This window comes from Chrysemys picta, chromosome 22 (assembly GCF_011386835.1).
Source record: "Chrysemys picta bellii isolate R12L10 chromosome 22, ASM1138683v2, whole genome shotgun sequence".
Taxonomy (NCBI): Eukaryota; Metazoa; Chordata; order Testudines; family Emydidae; genus Chrysemys; species Chrysemys picta.
This window is the reverse complement of record NC_088812.1, coordinates 13,416,832-13,438,303: the sequence shown is the minus strand read 5'-3', so window position 1 is coordinate 13,438,303 and position 21,472 is coordinate 13,416,832. Positions and strand designations below refer to the sequence as shown.

At 66.7% G+C, this 21,472-nt stretch overlaps 2 protein-coding genes across 8 annotated transcripts in view; one reads left to right on the top strand and one right to left on the bottom strand.

Moving 5' to 3' along the window:
* Positions 1–13,601, top strand: part of STAT6 (signal transducer and activator of transcription 6) — a 26,324-nt gene extending 12,723 nt beyond the window's left edge. For 3 of the 6 annotated variants that reach the window (XM_065576395.1, XM_065576397.1, XM_065576396.1), the window contains exons 5-22: positions 515–653; positions 2,142–2,203; positions 2,877–3,025; positions 3,431–3,562; positions 4,035–4,223; positions 4,350–4,437; positions 6,460–6,582; positions 6,965–7,057; positions 7,483–7,689; positions 7,782–7,876; positions 8,681–8,817; positions 9,031–9,177; positions 9,566–9,635; positions 10,005–10,139; positions 10,548–10,640; positions 11,257–11,352; positions 11,927–12,100; positions 12,193–13,601. In XM_065576395.1, coding sequence (XP_065432467.1) covers positions 515–653; positions 2,142–2,203; positions 2,877–3,025; positions 3,431–3,562; positions 4,035–4,223; positions 4,350–4,437; positions 6,460–6,582; positions 6,965–7,057; positions 7,483–7,689; positions 7,782–7,876; positions 8,681–8,817; positions 9,031–9,177; positions 9,566–9,635; positions 10,005–10,139; positions 10,548–10,640; positions 11,257–11,352; positions 11,927–12,100; positions 12,193–12,328 — 2,265 coding nt within the window. In that variant the 3' untranslated portion in view covers positions 12,329–13,601. The remainder of the gene's footprint in view (positions 1–514; positions 654–2,141; positions 2,204–2,876; positions 3,026–3,430; positions 3,563–4,034; positions 4,224–4,349; positions 4,438–6,459; positions 6,583–6,964; positions 7,058–7,482; positions 7,690–7,781; positions 7,877–8,680; positions 8,818–9,030; positions 9,178–9,565; positions 9,636–10,004; positions 10,140–10,547; positions 10,641–11,256; positions 11,353–11,926; positions 12,101–12,192) is intronic. The other 3 variants (XM_065576399.1, XM_065576398.1, XM_065576400.1) reach the window with 3 other exon arrangements.
* On the bottom strand, positions 13,530–21,472 carry NAB2 (NGFI-A binding protein 2). 2 transcript variants are annotated; one of them, XM_065576402.1, is made up of 7 exons: positions 21,213–21,472; positions 18,194–18,999; positions 17,537–17,670; positions 16,725–16,776; positions 16,191–16,323; positions 15,746–15,946; positions 13,530–15,010 (listed from the first exon to the last, which is right to left on the bottom strand). In XM_065576402.1, exons 2-7 carry the CDS (start codon positions 18,983–18,985, stop codon positions 14,916–14,918), a joined length of 1,407 nt encoding a protein of 468 aa, XP_065432474.1. In that variant the 5' UTR covers positions 18,986–18,999; positions 21,213–21,472; the 3' UTR covers positions 13,530–14,915. The 2 variants fall into 2 exon arrangements, with proteins under 2 accessions (XP_065432474.1, XP_065432473.1); XM_065576401.1 differs by having other exon boundaries at positions 21,209–21,471.

The window sequence follows — 21,472 nt, the reverse complement described above, 5'->3', positions numbered from 1 at the left end:
TCCATCCCAGCCTGTAGCGCCGCCCAGCCCCTCTGCAGCTGGGCGGCAGATGGTGTCCGTTGGCCTGTGCGTAGGCTGGGGAAGATTTGGGCCCTAGATGGAGGGTGCATCATGTGCCTGTCAGCCCCGTTGGCCCGTTATCAGTTGGCGGGCGTAGGGATCTGTGCAAGGTGATTTCCCAGGGGACTGCGGGGGCACGGCTAGGTAGATGCCGCTTGGATTACATAGGGCCTTGTGGTCTCCTTGCTGGTCCCACGTGGGTCTCGCAGCCACGGGACAGCCAGCAGCAGCTCGGGCCACGTGGTTTGTGGGATGATCGCTCGCCTCTGGGTAAATGAGGCCATCCCAGGGAAACGCCTGACGCCAAAGCATCAGAACTTAAAAAGCCGCAGGATCCCGGTGGGGGACCCGGTTCCCTGTGGGGATGGGGAGGTCGTCCCGCCACAGGGGGGCTAGTGGGGGGGGGGAAGATTCAGCCCACGTTTCACCCCCACCCCCTTTGCCGTTCCCCTAGGATCGCCAGCTGCCGCTCAGCTTCCACCGCAGGCAGGAGGAGCTGAAGTTCGGGCTGGACCTGCAGAGGCTCCAGCACCGAGTTGGGGAGATCCAGGTGCTCCAGGAACGGTGGAAGCAGATGGGAGAGGGGACCAGAGGTGAGAGGGGGCCAGGGGAGGCTGTGGGAGGGGCTGGAGGAGTGAAGAGGGGGCGGAGCTGAGGGGCTGGAAGGGGATTGGAGGGGGAGAGAGTGGGAGGGGCTGAAGGAGTGAAGAGGGGGTGGAGCTGAGAGGGGCTGGAAGGGGATTGGCGGGGGAGGGGCTGGAAGGGGATTGGCGGGGAAGAGGGTGGGAGGGGCTGGAGGAGTGAAGAGGGGGCAGAGTTGGGAGGGGCTGGAAGGGGATTGGACGACAGAGGGTGGGCGGGGGCTAGAGGTGTGCAGAGGGGGTGGAGTTGGGAGGGGCTGGAAGGGGGTTGGCGGGGGAGAGGGTGGGAGGGGCTGGAGGAGTGAAGAGGGGGCAGAGTTGGGAGGGGCTGGAAGGGGATTGGGACGACAGAGGGTGGGCGGGGCTAGAGGTGTGCAGAGGGGGTGGAGTTGGGAGGGGCTGGAAGGGGATTGGTGGGGGAGAGGGTGGGAGGGGATTGGCGGGTGGGAGGGGCTGGAAGAGGATTGGGCGACAGAGGGTGGGCGGGGCTAGAGGTGTGCAGAGGGGGCGGAGTTGGGAGGGGCTGGAAGGGGGTTGGCGGGGGAGAGGGTGGGAGGGGCTGGAGGAGTGAAGAGGGGGCGGAGTTGCAGGGACTGGAAGAGGATTGGGCGACAGAGGGTGGGCGGGGCTAGAGGTGTGCAGAGGGGGTGGAGTTGGGGGCGGTGCACCGGGACCTGTCTCCCCAGCTCTGACCTTGACCCCGCTTCCCTGACACAAACCCCAGTGACCAGGCTAATTATGCAATCGCCATGGCAACGGCTGGACAGGCCCCGCCAAAGCCATCTGGCCCTGGGCTGGATTTGTTCCCTCCACCCTGCCTGGTTCTAAATGTGCCCCCAGCCCAGCTCGGCCTCCCTGCTAGGCATGTGGCCCCCCAGCTCTTCCTTCGGGGGGGGGTTTCTGATCCCTCAGCTCCATTTTTTCTCTCTCTCCCTTCAGTCCCGCTCCGCTCCGTGTCCCGACCCCAGACACGTCCCCTCCTCCCCGCTCAGAGCGGGGAGCCGGCTTCTCTCCTGTCCCTTTGCCTGGCCCTCTGCCGGGCCGAGCCCCCCGTCCCCCACGCGGCGTTCCTGACAATCACGGCCCCGTGTGGGAGATGTGGCTGCGGGATCGTTTAACCTCCCCCCCGATCAGCACCCGCTGCTCCCCCATCTCTCCCCTCCGGCTGCTCAGTATCTTCCTGGCGTCCCGCTCGTCTCCCGTTTCCGGGGTTCCCTCCCCAGCTAGCGAATCGCGGGGCCGGGGCTGGGGACTGAACCCAGGAACCGTCCTGAGCAGACAGCATGATCCGCTGCAGCTTGAGCTCTCTGTCGCTGAGAGCTGCGCCCGACTCCTCTCCCCTCTGGATCGGGCCCCCGGAAACCCCACCGAGCAGCCCCCTGGCACTTTGTTTTCTGGGCTCGGATATTAACCAGGGCTTTACAACTCCCCCTCCCGCAGCCTGCCAGCAGACAAAGCTCCAGGAGTCCCAGCTGAAGACAGACGGGAAACTCCAGGGGAACGTGAGTAACGGAGGCTGGTGTGGGGAATGACAAGGCTGGAAATGGGGTGGGGGGGCTGGTGCTGGGGTAGCCGGACCGACCGGTGAGCGCAGATCCGATCGCTTGTAGAGAGGGGGGATGCAAAGACTCTGGCTTTCCCAAGGGAGACACAAGGCGTGGGTCGAGGGGCGTGTGTGTGTGGGGGGAGGCGTGGGGGGGCGGGTGTGTGTAGGGGTTAGGTTACACGTGATCAGTTGCAGCCTTGGGAAGCCGTCAGCGAAGAGCAGCTGGTGTCCTGCTGCAGTGATGCAAAGGCGGCCGGAAACTGCATTGCACAGTCAGCTGGTGTGTGAGTGGATGCAGGGGGGGGCAGGGGGGGGGGTGACACTGCAGCCTGCCATATCCTCGCTAGTGCAGGCCCCTCCGCTGAGGCCTGGTGGGGAGGGCAGGGATGGGGGCCGGCCAGGGCACCTTGCCCTCCTTCTCCCCAGGATGTGCGTGTGGGGCAGGGGGCCAAGGTGGCTTGGTGTCAGCGGCTCCATCCCTGGCCCATTTCATCCCGCCGGGCTCTGCTGCAGTGGGGGGCAGGCCCACGCGTCGCTCCAAGGCAGGGGGCGCCAGGTACCCCAGGGGGCCCCGTCCGGCTGGCTCGTCGCCTCCGCCCCGCCAAGCCGCCCGTCTTGCCTCACCCCAGGATCTGCCTGCTCTCATCCTGGAGGCCATGAAGGAGCTGGAAGGCGCCAAGCTTCAGGTGCTGAAGAGGCTACACATCTGGAAGCGGCAGCAGCAGCTGGCGGGGAACGGGGCTGTCTTCGAGGAGAACCTGGCTCCGCTCCAGAAGAGGTGAGCCCCAGGGGGTGTCGGGGAGGGCGGAGCGGAGGCGTTTCTCCCCACTCCTCGGGGCTCCAGAGGGGCTCAGATCCCCTCCTTCTCCCAGTGCCTGTGCTATCCACGATCTCCATTGCTGGTGGCCCCACTGGGATCCGAGCCCCTCTCCCTCCCGCCCGAGGGTAGGAAGGGCTCCTGGCTGGACTGGTGGTACCGGGGAGGGGGGTGTCAAGCTGAGATGCAGAGAGATCAGCTGCCGCCTTTCTCCCAGAGCCCCTGGTCTGTTGGGCACTAGGTGGCGCTCCTGAGACAGGGTGGGATCCGTCGGCACAGACTGGCTTCCGGCCCCAGCTCGGGGACCATAGCTGGGCCGTCCTCGTCGGCTCAGACGTGTCCCCTGCCCGGCTGCTTTTTCGGCAGGTGCGAGAATCTGGTGGACATTTATTTCCAGCTGCAGCAGCAGGTGGTGGCGGTCGGTGGGGAGCTGGGCTCCGACCTGCTCTCCCGGCTTCTGGAGCGGCTCAACTCGGTGCTGAGTGCCCTGGTTGAAAGGTACCGCAGGGCAGGGCCCTGGCCGGGGAGGGCAGTAGCACGCCGGGGGGATGGACTTGATGGCTTCCCCTGCTCTAACCACTACACCCCACTTCCCTCCCAGAGCCGGGAATCGAACCCAGGAGTCCTGGCTCCCAGCCCCCCTACTCTAACCACCCCCTTCCCAGAGCTGGGGATAGAACCCAGGCGTCCTAGGTCCCAGCTCCCTGCGCTGACCAGCCAGCCTTGTTGCCTCTTCTGCCAGAAGGGCGAACGTGGCCCCAGGCTGTGCTCTAATCTGGCTGTGGTGGGGGTGGGGGGCTCGGAGCAGAACAGGGTGGGTCTGGGAGGCTGGGACGTTTTGGGCCAGGGCGGGGTTAACATCTCAGCTGTGTGGAGACCCTGCTCTGGGGCTGGGACGCTGGGAACCACCGTCGGTGGCTACATCTGGCCAAGCCACAGGCAGCCCTTGACCCCATCCCTGCTCTCCCAGCTCCTTCCTGGTGGAGAAGCAGCCCCCGCAGGTGCTGAAGACCCAGACCAAGTTCCAGGCCAGTGTACGTTTCCTGCTGGGCGCCCGGCTGCTCCAGGCCTCGGCGAAGCCCTACGTGGTCAAAGCCGACATGGTGACGGAGAAGCAGGCCCGGGAGCTGGCGCTTGGCGGCTATGGCACCCCGCTCAGGTGAGACGGTCCTGCAAGGGTGGCGGGGGTGGGGGTGGGGGGATGGACTCTCCCCCCTGCTGTAAGATATCCCCACCCCGGGGGCCGTTAACTCCTCGCTGACCGCCCTCCCTCTCCCCGCTGCAGCGAAAGCACTGGGGAGATCGTGCACAATACGGTCGCCCTGGAGATCAACTCCACCAGCGCCACGTCCTGCGCCACCTTCAAGAACATGGTGAGTCCGGCTGGAATGCCCCCTTTCGTCCCCCCCCCCCGTTGGCAACAAGCCGGTGCTTGGGCCCAAGAGTCAACAAGGGTATCAACCTTGGTATCAGAGGCCCTGTATGAGACCTAAGGCCTGAATTTGTTCCCCCAATGTCTGTTGCTTTTGTGTGCATGCTAGATGGATGGTGGGAGTGCCCTTTTTTGCTGCAGTTAACTGGTTTTGGGCAACTCCATGTGTTCATGCATCAATTCTAGGTGTTAACCCACTTAGTTTTGGTTTTTTACTTTGAAATTCTTTTTTATTCACTCCCCTGCGATCGAGTCGCAGCTCCTGTCTCCTAATGTGCTCTGTGAATTGTTCCATATTTTCCTTCATTTGATTTACCAATTCTGTGAAAGTATTATGTGCTACTCTTTCCTTCTGTGCACTTACTTGTCCCGTTCTGACAGGCACCAGTCTAGGTCTCAGTTGAAGTTTAACTGGAACCTGGCTTATTTTTTTTAGAGCCTCAGTTTCTACCATCGCTCTGCATATGCCAGTCCATGTTTCCCCACTCTCTTTTTTTAAAATTCATATGGACCCCTTTTACTGGCAATCCAGCAGGTCCAAGAGTTATCAAACTCCGTGGGGATCATAAGGGAGGGGATCAGGGGGTTCCCTAGTTCGAGGTTTGCTGCCATGTTAGATTGCGATTCTTACCACGGCAGGTTCGCTTACTCCCCAGATCAGCGGTCGGGGTCCCCAGTGTTGTCAGATGCTACCCGTGTGGTGCTCTGCTTTCTCCTATGTTGATATCACTCGGCTGCGTGCGTGTGTTCCCTCTGTGTGCTGCCCCAGCTCTGCGCAGATCGCTGACCCAGCAGACCCGACGAGAACCCCCAATAACCACAGAGTCTAGTAAGATGCAAAGTCACGTCGACTAGGTTTATTGCGACCTTGGACACAATGGCAGTTCCCTGTAGATTACTTAGTCTACCGGGCATACTACGAGAAAGTGTCTCTTGGCAATAGACCCGGCTCAGTGGTGGGACTTTCCACTGCCCCCTCGGCCGGACAAAGACACCACCCCAGGGATACACTCTTATACACAGGTACAAACAAGTTACACATCACTCCTGACGTATTGAGGTGCAACCCCTCCACGCAGCAAGGTACAACCCCTCTACGTGGTAAGGTGCTGCCTCTCACCTTGTACACGTTGGTTCGAAAAAACAACACTCCCTCATATTCCCCTTTTGGCCCTGTCATTGGGATGGGTCGGCCTGTTGCTTGTTGTGTGTGGAATGTACACGTATGCGAATGTTCTGATATCTGGTGTCCAGTACCTGTTAGGTATGTCTCTTTCTGCAGCATCAGCCATTTCCTTGCCAGCTTCTGTGAGCAGAGCCTGCCTCTGGCTCACAGCTTAACTCTGCTTTATGTTAGCAAAGTCTTGACCATTACTTTAGTTCAGGCCTTAGGCCTCAGACCGGGCCTCTGATACCAAGGTTTATATCTCAGGGCCTCCTCTTACTACAAGGGGCACTGGCAGAGCTGGGGGTGGGGCGCCCAGGGCTGGGCTAGCAGGGGGCTGCAGGTCGGGAGTGAGGGGCATTGGCAGAGCTGGGGGTGGGGAGCCCAGGGCTGGGCTAGCAGGGGCTGCGGGTCGGGAGTGAGGGGCACTGGCAGAGCTGTGGGGAGCCCAGGGCTGGGCTAGCAGGGGCTGCGGGTCGGGGGTGAGGGGCACCGGCCGAGCTGTGGGGCGCCCAGGGCTGGGCTAGCAGGGGGCTGCGGGTCGGGAGTGAGGGGCACCGGCAGAGCTGGGGGTGGGGAGCCCAGGGCTGGGCTAGCAGGGGCTGCGGGTCGGGAGTGAGGGGCACCGGCCGAGCTGTGGGGCACCCAGGGCTGGGCTAGCAGGGGGCTGCGGGTCGGGAGTGAGGGGCATTGGCAGAGCTGGGAGCTCTGGCAACGCGAAGCGAAGGTGCTTGCGCCCCTTGCTGGGGGGACCCTGTCGCTGCAGGCCCTGGGGTGACTCTCTCTCTGTCCCGGCAGCTGCTGAAGAAGATCAAGCGCTGCGAACGCAAGGGCTCCGAGTCGGTAACGGAGGAGAAATGCGCCGTGCTCTTCAGCACCGATGTCACCTTGGGTCCCGGCAACCTGCCCTTCCACCTGCAGGTACGGGGCTGGTGGTACGGGGGAGGGCGGCTCCTGGCTCCCTGTCCTGCCCCTGGACCCTGGCGGCTGGGGTAGGGGAGGGAGCAGAACGGGGGGGTCCCCACCAGGATGCCTGGGTCCATTTGCATCGGGGGCCCGTTCTTCCGAGGCTGCCGGACACAGGCCGACCCTGGGGCTCTCGCTCCCAGCCGGCGCTGCCTGGTCTCACCACTGGGGGGCGCTGCTGAACCCTCCAGCCCCCGCCTGGGACCCGTGCCTACCCCGGTGTCGGTGTGTGCGCCTGCTGGGCCGTCGCCCGGCCCGATGCCAGGGCGGGGGTGGGCACAGGGGTCCTATCCCCTGCCCCCAGTGACGGGCCGGCACCCTGTGCTCCCCACTCCAGGCCCTGTCTCTGCCGATCGTGGTCATTGTGCACGGGAACCAAGACAACAACGCCAAGGCTACCGTGCTGTGGGACAACGCCTTCTCCGAGCTTGTGAGTGCGGCTGGGGGGGGGGGGGGGGGTTCTAGAGGTTAGAGCTGGGGGGGCTGGGAGCTGGGACTCCTGGGTTCTTTACCCAGAGCTGGGAAGGGAGCGGGCTCCGGTCGTTAGAGCAGAGGGGACAAGGAGCCAGGACTCCTGGGTTCTATCCCTGGCTTTGGGAGGGGAGTGGGGTCTAGTGGGTAAAGCGGGGGGGCTGGGAACCAGGACTCCTGGGTTCACTCGCTGATCTTGGCCTGGCTGCTCCCCACTAATGAACGAACGAGGAGGAGAGTTTAACTCCGAACTCACTGGCGGGGCCTGGGCCGGTCGGTGCCCAGATGCCGCCACCCCGAGAACACGGAACCCCAGCGGCCCGGCTCCCGATGGGGCAGAGGGCTGGGGCTGGTGCCTGACCCTCCCTCCGTGCCCTGGGGCAGGAGCGGGTCCCATTCGTGGTGGCCGAGCGGGTGCCATGGGAGAAGATGTGCGAGACACTCAACCTGCGGTTCATGGCGGAGGTGCAGACCAGCAAGGGGCTGCTGCCGGAGCATTACTTCTTCCTGGCCCAGAAAATCTTCAACAACAGCAGCGCCAGCCCCGAGGACTTCCACAACCGCAGCGTCTCCTGGGCCCAGTTCAACAAGGTGAGGGGCGGGGGGCGGCCAGGGCAGGCTCTGGGGGGGCAGGCTCTGCCCTTGGGGACCCAGCCTCACTCCCTCTCTCCGGCTGCTCACAGGAGATCCTGCCTGGCCGGGGATTCACCTTCTGGCAGTGGTTTGACGGGGTCCTCGACCTCACCAAGAGGTGCCTCAAAAGCTACTGGTCGGACAGGTGGGTGCCTCAGCTCGGCCTGGTAAAGAAGGAATGGGGGGGGGGGAGGCGTAGGGGTTCACCTCAAGAGTGGCAGACCCAGGGACAGAACCCAGGTGTCCTGACTCCCAGCCCCCACGCGTTAACCAATAGACCCCGCTCTCCTCCCAGAGCTGGGGATAGAACCCAGGCGTCCTGCTCCCAGCCCCCACGCGTTAACCAATAGACCCCGCTCTCCTCCCAGAGCTGGGGATAGAACCCAGGTGTCCTGACTCCCAGCCCCTCTGCTCTAACCACTCAACCCCATTACCCTCCCAGAGCTGGGGATAAAACCCAGGCGTCCTGACTCCCAGCCCCCCCTGCTCTAACCACTAGACTCCATTACCCTCCCAGAGCTGGGGATAGAACCCAGGCGTCCTGACTCCCAGCCCCTCTGCTCTAACCACTCGACCCCATTACCCTCCCAGGGCTGGGGATAGAACCCAGGCGTCCTGCTCCCAGCCCCCACGCGTTAACCAATAGACCCCGCTCTCCTCCCAGAGCTGGGGATAGAACCCAGGCGTCCTGACTCCCAGCCCCTCTGCTCTAACCACTTGACCCCCATTACCCTCCCGGAGCTAGGGATAGAACCCAGGCGTCCTGAGACCCAGTCCTCCCCCACCCCATCCTAAAAAAGGTCACACGTTTCCCTTGCCCAGTGAAATGAGCGGGAGGGAGGCCAGAGAGGAGTGACTACAGCTTGCTCTCTGATCAGTCTGTCTGTCCATCCCTGTCGCCCCCCCCACCGTTTCCCCCCCCACCGTTCCCCCCCCCCCCCCCCCCCAGGCTCATCATCGGCTTCATCAGCAAACAGTACGTCAGCAAGCTACTGGGCCAGAAGCCCGACGGGACCTTCCTGCTGCGCTTCAGCGACTCGGAGATCGGTGGCATCACCATCGCCCACGTCATCCGCGGCAAGGACGGTAGGAGGGGGGCGCCCTCTGCCCTGCCCCCCGGCTAGGGGCTCGCTGGACGGGGTGGGGGGGGGGAGAGGAGCAGGGTTCTCTCTGGGCGCCGCAGAGCGCAGCACTCGGCCCCAGCCAGCAGGGGGCAGAAGAGCTGAACCCCGGGGCAGGGGTAAGGGGGCCGGAGCACCCCCCGCCCACGCTGAGCGGCCGCGCTGTGCCCCCCCCCAGGCTCCATCCAGGTGGAGAACATCCAGCCCTTCTCCGCCAAGGACCTGCACATCCGCTCCCTGGGCGACCGCATCCGAGACCTGGCCCAGCTCCGCAACCTCTATCCCGACAAACCCAAGGACCAGGCCTTCGGCAGCCACTACAACAGTGAGTGTCCGGGGGGGGGGGCCCGGGGACACGCCCCCAAAGCCTCCTTGTGGGATGGGGCGGGGGGGGGTTCTCTGCTGCCCCGAAAGGGGCAAGATCAACTCCAGGGCTGGGCAACATGCCCTGGAGAGGGTGACAGGGGTGATGCCACAGCACATTGGCCCCGGGCCCCGTTGGCTGGGCGTCCCGCGGGCAGGATCGGGGCAGCTGCAGCCAGGGCCTGGAAGGTAAAGTCCACAAGTGATGGGTGGGCAGAGGGGGTCGCCTGGCCCTGCCCCCACGTGGACCCCTCGCCACCTTGGAGCAGCTGCAGTCGCAGCCCATCCCCCCACCCCCACTTCCCTGGGTTTGGCTCCCCGGGGGTTTCACCAGCTGTTTCCTCCTGCAGAGGAGCAGATGGGGAAGGACGGCAGAGGCTACGTCTCCACTGCCATCAAGATGACGGTGGAAAGTGAAAGGTAGGTTGGGGAGAGGGGTGTGGGGGGGTGTGAGGGCAGCCCTGCCCCAGGCTGTGTGCCACAGCTGTTCCCCGGGGCCCAGGGCCGGCCGCCCGTCAGCCGATCCCCGGGGCCGACCACCCGTCAGCTGTTTGGCCAGTGGTGGGAGGTGCTCGCGGCGGGGGTGTGGGAGGGCCTTGGGAGAGGGGGCGGGAAGAGGCAAGAGTGAGGGTGGGGTCATGGGGGAAGGGGCAGAGCCAGGGTGGGGCACCCACCAGGACAAGTACAAGTCCATGCCTGTGCCCCCGATGCCCTGACAGCCCCCTCGATGCCCGTCTCTCTGTCCCCCGTCGTGCCGCTCCCATGAACAGTGGCGCTGTGTCTCCGCAGGGATCAGAAGCTGCCCCCCCAGGAGTCTCCCCAAGTCGGCCCACCCCCCGGCCCGGCAAACATGTACAACTTGCCAGGGCCACCCCCCGAGCAGCCCATGGACCACCTGTGCCAGGTGCTGGCGCCCGACATGTGGTAAGACCCCAGCTCCCCCCCTGCTGCTTTCAATAAGTGCCCGGTCGATACGTCAGCCCCCGGAGCAGGGGCCAGCAGGTCGGGCTGCCGTTCTGTGCCCACGGGGGTTGGGTGAAGCCAGCCCAGCTTGCGCCAAGCGGGGACCCAAGCCAGGCGTTCTCCCCAGATTGCCACGGGGGAGAGGCCGGTGCCCTGCGGCATCCAGCCCCAGAAGCTGCGGTTCAGCCTGTGCCCCCTGCTGCTGTGTCGCTCCCTGGGGCAATTACGCTCTTGGACCCTGGCGTGTGGAGAATCCCCCTAATGCTGGGTGCTCCAGCCACGCCCTTTACACTGGGGGTTGTTGCCGGAGCGGCCGGAGAGTCTGACCAAGTGCTAACTAAGGCCGCGTGCATCTGTGTTTGCTGCCAGCTCTTCCCCGTTTCCTGCCCAGATGGTCCTGTCCCAGTTCCGCGCCCCGGACGAGGGCAACATGAGCATTCCCAGTGCCTCCCCTTTCCACAGGTAGGTGCAGTGCCGCTCGCGCCAGGCGCTCGTCACGCTGCGGGCAGGGCCGGGAGAGGGGGGGCCGGTGCGGATTTGGGCTGCGTGGGGCCTGGGCGGTGGATGGCGGCGGGACCAGCCCGGCTCTTCGTCTCCCTGTAGGGACAACCGACTCCGTGTGCAACGTAGGAGAGAAACCCAGAGAGCGGGGCAGCTGCTGTCCGTAGGCCAATGCACCCGCTCCGACAGCTTGATGCTCCTCCAGCCACTCAAGCCTCTTAGAGGGGAAAAGCCCCGAATCCTAGTGCCTTGCCCTGCCCCCAGACCTAGCCCTGGGGCCGGATCGAAGGCCCCATTCCTCACCCCCGAGCCAGCCAATCCCTGCCCTGGGCCAGATGGGAGCCGCTGCCCACTAGAGGGGAAAGGCCCCATGTCCCACCCCGAGCCAGCCAGGCCAGCTTGCCCCAGGGAGGGCCTGACGCCCCAGGGAGGGCCTGACGCCCCAGGCAGGCTTTCACTCTAGGGGCACTTGCTGAGGAGGTAGTGGTGTCTCCCGGTCCCCGGAGAGCAAGGGGTTAATCTCGCCTTCCCCACCTCCCATAGCCCCTTTAAAAACTCCCGGTTTTTGTCCCTGCAGCAGCCCCCCCACGCTCCTTCCGGCGCCCGTGAGCACCACGACCACCCCGCTACCCCTCGGCCCCAACGTCGTCTTCGGCTGCCAGTCCCTGTCGCCGTAAGCCAACCAGCCCCCGCCTCTGCCCAGCCCCTAGAGGGGATATGCCCCATTCCCTGCCCCCGACCCAGCCAGTCCCCCGCCCTGGGGCCATCTGGGAGCTGGCGCCCCCTAGAGAGGAAAGGCCCCGTGTCCCATTCCCTGCCCCCAGCCAGCCAGTCCCTGCCCTGGGGCTAGGGTGGGAACTGGCGCCCCCTAGAGGGGACTGGCTCCATGTCCCATTCCCCACCCCCAGCCAGCCAGTCCCTGCCCTGGGGCTAGGGTGGGAGCTGGCGCCCCCTAGAGGGGACTGGCTCCATGTCCCATTCCCCACCCCCAGCCAGCCAGTCCCTGCCCTGGGGCTAGGGTGGGAGCTGGCGCCCCCTAGAGGGGACTGGCTCCATGTCCCATTCCCCACCCCCAGCCAGCCAGTCCCTGCCCTGGGGCTAGGGTGGGAGCTGGCGCCCCTGAGAGGGGACTGGCTCCATGTCCCATTCCCCACCCCCAGCCACCCAGTCCCTGCCCTGGGGCTAGGGGGGAGCTGGTGCCCATTTCTCCCCCGGCTCCCTCTCACCCGCTGTTCTGTGCCCGGCAGGAATTTGCTGTCCTACAGGTACTTGCCAGGGGACCCCATGGCCCTCGTCCTGGAGGACCTGCCTCCCAACCCCATGGACGAGGAGATGCCGGAAATAGCCCCCTTCTCGCCCGCCAGCCACACCTCTCCCTTCGGGACCCTCCTGCCAGCCCCTCCCCAGCTGCTGGCAGCGAGGTAAGTGCCCCTGGAGGGGCGGGGAGGGGGACGGCCGGGGGGCTGGGCTGTGGCCCCCTTCCCAACCCGCCTCCTCTTTTCTCCCCGGCCAGCCTGGGCAACAACGTGGACTTACCCTCGGAGGACGAGATCACCCAGCTCTTGTACGAGGCACAGATGGAGGAGGGGCTCCAGCCCCCCACCCAGCCCTGCAGCTACGGCGACCCCATGGCCAACCCCAGCTGGTGACCTCGCGGCGGGGGGGCCCCCGCTGGACACTTTGGAGAGCGGCGCCCATCCAGGAGAGAAGTGGCGAGGGGCTGGGGGGTCTCGGCTGGGACCCTCCCCCAGCCGGACTTGAGCCTGGGCCTGAGCCGCGCTTGGGGGGCTTGGCTAGGTGTGCAGGGGGAGGGGGGGAAGCGGTGTGGCACATGGGGGGGGGGGCGGTCAGTGTTCCCCCCCCCATTGCCTTGTGTTAGCCAAGTACAAACGCCGCACCATGGAACATGCTGACCCCCCCCCCCCCCGACCCCATCCTGGGGTTGGCAACCACGGCAGCAGGGGCAGCCCCCCTTTGCCCCCCCCAGCTGGGCTGCTGCGGGGGGGGGGGGGGGGAGGCAGCCATACCACCCATTCGAGGAGGGGGGTCTGGGCGGCCTGGATTTCAGCCTGGGGTGTGTGTTGTGGGGCTGCCGATTCCCCATGCAGGGGGAGGAGCCTGCTCTCCAGGGGGCAGGGGGGTGAGGTCAGGCTGGCTGTGCCCCCCCCGCCCCATCTCTGCAGCCTGGGGAGGGCCGTGGGTATTAGCAGCTGGTGCGGGGCAGGGGGATAAGGCTCCAGTTGGGCTTGCCGGGGGGGGGGGACATGGATACACGCAGCACATGCCCCCTACCCTCTTCCCCCGAGCTGGGGCACGGCAGGCCAGGCCCAAGGCCCTGCCGGAGGAGCAGGAGCAGGGGTGGGCAGTGGAAAGGCTCTTGTGTGGGCTAGGATGAGTCACGAGGGAGGGGGCTGGTTTAAAGGGCCTGTACCTCACCTCCCCCCCAGCCTTAGCCGCTATCCTTCCCTGCCCCACAGCTGAGGGCCTGCCCCTCCTCCCTTTCATGTCACAGGCCCTGCCCCGGGGCCGGCCTGAAGCACAGCTGAATGCTGGCCTGCCCCACGTGCCCCATAAGGGGGCAAGGGGTAGGTGGCTCAGCCCCCCGCCCCCTCGCAGAGGGACAGAGGCAGAGTCGATCCACGCTGCCTGCATGGGGCTTTGCTACTAAATGCTACAGAAAGAGATTCTGCCTCAGTTTCCCCATCCCCAGGGAGGCCAGAGCCTCTCACTCCTGCCCCACAGCCCCCTGCTAGCCCAGCGCTGCCCCTCCTCTCTTGCCCCCTATGCTCTGCCGCCCACCCCCAGCCCGTCCCATCAACCCCACCTTGCAGCTGGGGAGCGGGGAGGAGATTAAGCCATAAAATAAAGTTTTATTCCAAAATAACAAAATAAATAATCTACTGTACACGTTGCAAAGGAAAAGTCGCTAATGCTCTAAGCCGGCGGCCTACGGGAGCGTAAACGGGTCTCGAACCAGCGCTGCCGGGAACGGGGGAGGGGGGGGCGTCACCAGCAGGGGCTCCACAGTGCAGCCTGGACCCCCCACCCCCCAGCGAGTGAGGAGGTGGGGAACATCCTTCTGTGAAATAGGCCGAGGGCAGTGACACTGGTTCTGAGGGGGGCCCCCCCATCTTTTCCCTGGTGCCCCCACCAGCCAGGTGGCTTTTTAATCTGTTCTGCCCCCCCCCCCACAGTGGTGACATGGGGGTACCCTGATTGTCCCTTTAAATCTCTCTTCCCCCCCCCCCCCCTTAATGCCCCTCATGCTGGGGGCTGGATTGTCTGCGCTGTATGCAAACAGCCAGCCCCAGAGCCCCTAGGGTAGGGATACAGCTGGTGTCTGGGTGTGTTATGGGGGGGGGGCTGATGCCCAAAGGACAGCACGTGCCCGCCCCCCAGCCCAGCAGGTGGGGTCGGCTGGGCAAGGGCGGGAGCAGGGATGGGGGTTGGATTTCAGGGTGTGGGGCTTGCAGAGCAGGACGATCGCACTGCTGGGACAGTGAATTGGGGGGAGTAGACAGGGAGTGGGGGGCAGTGGTGGAAGGGGGAATTTTGGGGAAGGTGTCGTCGCCCCCCCCCCCCCCCCCAGGACCTCCCTGCCCTCAGCCTCGGCCCACCACAGCTACTGGGGGAGGCTGGGCCAGACCCTCTGAACTCAGAATCCTCTTCCTTGCCCCCTGGTGGCCCCTTCAGCCCCCCCAGGCCCTTTCAACCCCCCCTTCTTGTGCTTTGCCTGCAAGAGCCCTTCCCTCTTCCTGGGGTCCCCCCCCCCCACTTCCTTTCTTCTCCCTGCCTCTCGGGGGAGGGGCAGATGAATGTCACCCCCCCCTTAACACCCCCGCAACTGAAGAGTTACAATTCACATCACCCCAGCTGCGAGTGCAGGGGGCTGGGGTGGATTTTGGAGGGGGGGGGACTGCAGGGGGGCGATGTCTGGGGCTCGTGGCAGTCGGAACGTGACCAGCCAGTTCCATTAACCGCGCGGTGCCCTCCCCGCTGGCCCGTCCCTTCGCCCTGGGCATGGCCAGATATCTGCTGTAGCTCTGCCCAGCCTCCCACGGGCATCAGGCCCCCAGGCCCAGCTCTCTGGGGAGCAGACGGGGGGGGGGGGGTGTGCTCCGGCACCAAGAGAGATCGTGGGGGGCCCCACCTGCCCCAGGCATGTGGTTATTGCTTGGTTAGTGGAGGGGGGGAGCTGCCGTGGGCCCCCACCCCAACCAAGGGGGCATCTGTGGCTCACTGCCGGCTGGTCTCCTGCTCCACCTTGACGCTGCTGCGGCGGGACTCAACCGGGACTGGGGGGCCCCCCTCTGCCAGCCCGTCCTCGAACTCTGCGGGGAGACAGGACCAAGGTCAGCGTCAGCCTGGGGGCCCCGTCCCCTCGCGCCGGAGCCCCCAGCATCACCCCCCCGCCCAAAGAGGAAACACCCTCCCCCCACCCCCACGGCTTTCAATGGGGTTCCCAGGACGTCAGCCGCCCCCGCCCCCCACTTCCTTCCTCTCCTGTCTGCGCGGGGCGGGGGGGAGGGGGGATTTCCACAATTGTTTCTTTTTTCCATTCAGTAACCGGTGAGACTAAGAGCAAATCAGAGCTGGGCCTGGGCCCCCCAGCTCCACCAGTGCCCCTCACTCCCGACCCACAGCCCCTGCTAGCCCAGCCCTGGGCTCCCCCCAGCCCTGCCGGTGCCCCTCACTCCCGACCCGCAGCCCCTGCTAGCCCAGCCCTGGGCTCCCCCCAGCCCTGCCAGTGCCCCTCACTCCCGCCCCACAGCCCCTGCTAGCCCAGCCTTGGGCTCCCCCCAGCTCTGCCAGTGCCCCTCACTGCCGACCCACAGCCCCTGCTAGCCCAGCCCTGGGCTCCCCCCCAGCTCTGCCGGTGCCCCTCACTCCCGACCCGCAGCCCCTGCTAGCCCAGCCTTGGGCTCCCCCCAGCTCTCAGCCCCTGGCACATAGTCCTGAGCTGGGTACAGGGAGCAGCCCCTGTGGGTATAACCCCTCCCCCCCAGCCAGGTACCACCCCAAGGCGCCTGCCCCACCCCCGCTATCTCATCCCGGGGGCAGCTCACCTGGGCCCGGGGACTTGCCCCTCAGGCAGGGGCTGAGGTGCCCGACGCGCTCGTGGGACACCAGCCTGGCCAGGCGCAGCCCCTCGTCCATCAGCGTCTGTTGCAGGATGTGACGGCTCCAGAGCCCGTGGGCGGGGAGGCTGAGGGGCAGGTCGGGGGCGGCGCTGGGGGGCGGTGTGAGGCGGGGGCAGGAGCCGACGGCTGCAGAGAGAGAGAGCGCGCGTCAGTGGAGAGAACGGGGGGGGGGGGGGTCAGATAGGTGCCAGGGGCTGCAGTCTCTGCCTCCCTATAGCGGCTATGGGGGGGGGTTGATGCATGGGCACCCCGCCCCCCATGCCCAGTAGCACAAGGGGCGTCTGTGTCCTGCCCTGGATCTGGGCGAGGGCCCTGCGGTGCTGACGGGGTTAATCAATACAAAGCCCCCCCAGCCCTGCTCCCCACTCACCCTGCAGGTGCCCGTCCAGGCTCTCTCCCGACAGGCTGGCCGCGTCCTCCTCCAGGCTGGCTCTGTACGGGGGGGCGTAGGACTCCGACCCCCCCGGCAGCTGCAGGGGCTCGGGGCGGCTCTGCTCACCCACCTGCGGGGCGAGCGGCTGGTTAGAGGGGGGGGTGCCCAGCCGGACGGATGGAGGCACCGAGCTCAGGCAGCCCCACCGGGTCTGCAGGCCCAGGTAGCCGGGATGGGGGTGAGCCGGGCCCATCCCGCGTGGGCAGGGGGCGCAGGCCACGCTCTCCTGAGGGCAATGCACCGAGCGCCTCGGCTACTGGGGACGTGGGCTGGGAATCCCCCCAGCAGGCAGCTCAGAGCCTGGGGCAGACCCCGGCTAAGGAGGGAGACACTCCCCCTCCCCCAGTGCCAGCTCCTCTCCCTCGCCCGCTGCTCCAGCGCCCCCAAAGCCAGCTGCCGTCCCCACCGCCTGGCACTCAGCCACACACAGCCCAGCGGCACCCCCGGGGCACCCGCCCGTCCGGCACCCACCTCCTGCTTCAACTTCTTGGGCTGCACGGCTCCGCTCTCGTCCGGATGCGACCTGCGCGGAAGCGACAGGACAAACAGCGTCAGGGGCCGGGAGATGCTGCCGGGAGCGGAGGGTTCAGACCTCGGCTCGAGGGGCAGGCAGAGACCCCGCAGCCTGGGGCGGGGGGATACCGGAGCCGACGGGTCTGCCGGGACTCCTCCGGCTCAGCCACCCATCGCTCCCTGGGGGGAGGGACAGTCCCGGCTAATCTAGGGGGAGGAGGGGGTTGCAATCCGGCGCCTGTGGCACCTCCCTCCCCCCCCGGGGCACCCCTGATGTCGCCCTCCCTGGGAAGCCGTGGTGCAGATGGAAAATATCCAAAGCGAAAGAGGAACTCGGGGGCCGGGCTGCAGGGCAGGTGGGCGGCTGGCTTGGCAGGGGCGGGGGGGATGAGAAATCCCCCATGTGGAGGAGAGGAAGAGGAGGCTGAGGAAGGCAGTTTCCAATGCCCCCTCCCTCCACAAGAGGGAGCGGGCAGGCGGCGCCACTGCTGGGCACTGGGGGCAGATAGAGGTGCATGGGCACCCGGCCCCCCACGCCCAATAGTACAAAGGGGGGGGAGAGCAGGAGTCTGCAGCTGCCTCCCCACGGCCTGATGCCCCCTGTGCCCCTTACCCCACTGCTCTCCCCCCCTCCCCTGTGCCCCACCCCACTCCTCTGCACCCCACTGCAGCCCCCACCCCATGCTCTGCTCCCCCAGGGCCAAGGGGCCCCCAGCCTGGCCCAGGGGTGTCTCCGGGGGTCCCCGCAGCGAGGGAGGGGCCCAGCTCACCTGGCTCCCTTGAGCGAGGACAGGTAGGTGCTTTCCCGGGCCACCTGGCGCGACAGGGAGAAGAGCTCCACCCGGCGCAGCAGCAGCGTGTGGTCGCGCAGGCAGAACTGCGCTGCCGCCTCGTTGATGGTCAGCTGGGGGGCGAGACGGAGGCCGTTAGCGGGGGGGGGGGGGGGGCAGGAGCCTTGACACCATGGGGAGGGGCAGAGAGACAGGAACCAGGGATGGATGGGCCAAAGGCAAGATAAAGGATCCAGGGATGGATAAATAGAGGAGGGACGGCAAGAGGTCAGGAATAGAACCCAGGCGTCCTGGCTCCCAGCCCCCGCTGCTCTCACCACTAGCCCGGCTCAGCCAGGAATAGAACCCAGGCGTCCTGGCTCCCAGCCCCCGCTGCTCTCACCACTAGCCCGGCTCAGCCAGGAATAGAACCCAGGCGTCCTGGCTCCCAGCCCCCTCCCCGCCCTCACCACCATCCATGGACTGTTGCAGGCGGATACAGGATTCCCCTTCCCGAGCCATCCCACCCCAGAAGTGGCTGCATTGGGGGGTGGGGTCTGGGTGAGGGCTCTCCTGTGGCCCCCTTGCTGCCAAGCCCCCCACCCCGTTGGCGTGTGCTGCCCATGGCCATCGCCCCCGCTCCCCCTCGCGGCTCACCTCGTGCAGCGTGAGCGGCTTGCCGTCGCGGCGCCGGGTCTCGCCCCGCCCGTAGATGGCGCTGTGCCGCCGGATCTCCTCCTCCTTGCGCCGGTCCCCGTCGTCCAGCTGGAAGATGTGCCCGACCGCCTTGGCCAGCTTCTTGTTGAGTTTCATGAGGGCGCGCAGCTCCGGTTCGCCCCCCCGCGGGCAGCTCTGCAGGAGCCGCTCAACGCTCTCCGCCACCGTCCGCGCCAGCTCCGGGTCCAGCTGCTCCGGGGCCGGCTCCCCGCCCACTCCTGGCGAGAAGGGGGGCGGCCCCCCGTCCTCCTCCGCGCCGCCCCCCTCCGACTCCGGGGTGCTCCGCCCCGGCCACTGGGGGGCCCGCAGGGGGGAGAGCTTCTCCCCTGGCTCCGAGGGGCTGCGAGCGGGCGGTGTGGCCAGCCCGCTGCCCCCCTTGCCCGGGGCCTCGCCGGGGCTGGCGTGCCCGTTGCTGAGCGACTTGCGCCCGCCGGTCTCGGAGATCTTGAAGAGGGGGATGCTGCTGACGGGCAGGGAGGCCATGGGCTGGCTGAAGAGGCCGGGGTTGGCTGCCCACTCCCGCAAGGCCTTTTGGAGGCGCCGGACGTGCAGGGGCTTGGTGGCCATGCCGACCAGCGCCATGATCTCCAGGAACTCCTCCTCGCCCGCCTCACACAGCTGCTGCACGTCGTCCCCGCCCTGCTGGATGAAGGTCTCGTAGTAGGAGAGCAGGTTGGCCCGTTGCAGCACACGGTACAGCTGCAGCTCGCCCAGGGTGCGGGGCAGGGCCATGGTGAGGGGCAGGCCTGTGGGGGGAAGAGGGGGCGTCAGTGCCAGGGCAGGGCATGGGGGTGGGGGGAGATGAATGGAGACCCAGCCGCCACCCAGAGCTCGACAGCCGGGGGAGTCGGGGTCCCCAACCCAGCCCTCGGGAGAGGGAAGGCCACCGGCTGGTGTGTGGTAAGAGCCTGGGGCAATGTACCAACCTCACTGCACTGCACCCAGCACCTCAACCTCCCGCCACTGCATGGCTGCAACCCCCCCCCCACTGCATGCTTCACTGCACCCCACAAACCTCCCTGCACTGCATGGCTGCAACCCCTCACTGCATTATTCACTGCACCCCACAAACTTCCCCGCACTGCACCCAGCACCCCAACCTCCCCACACTGCATGGCTGTGAACCCACTCACTGGATTCTGCACTGCACCCCACCAACTTCCCTGCACTGCACCCAGCACCCCAACCTCCCCGCACTGCATGGATGCAACCCCCCACTGCATTCTGCACTGCACCCCACCAACCTCTCTGCACTACACCCAGCACCCTAACCTCCCCGCACTGCATGGCTGTGAACCCACTCACTGCATTCTGCACTGCACCCCACAAACCCCCCGCACTGCACCCAGCACCTCCTTTACTCTCCCCCTGTGTAGCCCAGCCCCCCTAAGTGGCAGTGCCCCGTACCCTCACGGGGAATCCTGCTTTTGTACATGCTACCAGGAGCCTGAGACACGCGTTGGTGTTTCCTGCGGGCTCCAGGGAGATGTCCGTGGATTCAGGGCAATGGGGGTGCTTTGGGGGCTCCTCTATGGGTCAGCACAGTGCCCCCACCCCCAGGCACACAGGCCCTGTGAGCATAGCTCGACTCCTCTCAATACGGCACCTACGCAGCTCCAGTGCCAGCACCCCCCGAAGCCAGAGCGGTTGGCAACTGGCTTGGGGACCCCGATCAGCAGGATCTCCCCTGCCCCCCGGCCAGTCCCACTCCGATGCAATCTGGAGGGTCTCTCCCCTTCAGCCAAGAGAAGGACCCCAGGGGCAGCGGCGGCCCCCACACAGGTGGGCACAAGGCTGGAAGGGTCACCCCACTACCCATGGGGGGAGTTGCCTGGGATACATCCCCCGCACCCAGCCTCTGCCCCCCTCCCAGGGGGCAATGCCCCACATAGACGGGGTGCTGCCCCGGCATCGCAACCACTCCGGCACTGGGGCTGTATGGCAGGGATGTGCCAATGCGGGGGGGGGGGGGGGGCGGGATCCCCAGCTCCATCCCTGAATGGGGAAGGAAGGAACCACCCCAGGGCCCCCCCGACATACACATCCCCAGCATCCCAGCTCAGGCACCTTAGTCCTGCTGCCCCTCCCGTCAAGAAGCTTTGAGCAGCAACGGGGGGGGGGGAGGGGGGAGACCGGGGGTGTCACAGTCCACCCCCCGCCCGCCGCTCTGCCCTGACTTTGGAGCGGGGCAGCCAGCCCCCCAGGAGACATCTTAGCACCTGGAAAGCAAGGGGCAAATACGGCACCAGGCATGGGGGGGAGTGGGGGGGCGACCTTCATGGTCCAGTGTCAGGGAAACCCAGACCCCCAATGCCATCCTGTGTACCTCCTGCCCCAGGCTCCCCCCCACCAGCCCAGATTCCCTCCCCCAAGCACCTCCTGCCCCCAGGCTTCTGCCCCATGCCAGCCCCTGTACCCCAACTCCCCCTGCTTCACCAGCCCCCCAATTGCCCATCCCCTGCCCCCAGCAATGCCCACACCAGCCCCTCCAGCTCCACCAACCCAGCTCACCCCCACACACCCCAGTTCTCCCTGCCATGCCAGCCACCCCCAACCTCCCCCATCCCCACCCCATGCAAGCTCCCCCCCAGCTCCCCCATGCCAGCCCCCACCCCCTGGCTTTCCCTACTGTGCCCCCCACCTCCCAGCTCTCCCTGCTGTGCCAGCCGCCTACCCCCCAGTTCCCCCATGCCAGCCCCCAGCGCTCCCTGCTGTGCCAGTCGCCTGCCCCCCAGCTCTCCCTGCTGTGCCAGCCACCCCATGCCAGCCCCCCACCTCTCCCTGCCATGCCAGTCCCCACCCCCAGCTCTCCCTGCTGTGCCAGCCGCCTGCCCCCCAGTTCCCCCCATGCCAGCCCCCAGCGCTCCCTACTGTGCCAGCCGCCCCCATGCCAGCCGCCTGCCCCCCCCAGCTCTCCCTGCCGTGCCAGTTCCCTCCGCCCCCCCCCCCGCTTACTGGCCTGGCTGGAGCCGCGCCCCGCCGCCGCCGCTGTCGCTCCCAACTCCCCGGCGCCTCGCTCGCCCCGCCCGGGCACGCACGGCGGCGGGGGCCGGGCCGGGGGCTCTCCGGGGTCCCCGCTGCCCCGGGCCGGCTGGATCGCGCCGCCGCTGCCCCGCTCGGCGCTGGCCGCTCGCTGCCTCCGCCGCTGCGCTCTGCGCGCCGCCCACACCGGATTTACAGAGAAATAGCAGCGCCCGGCTGCGCTGCGCGGCGCGTGGG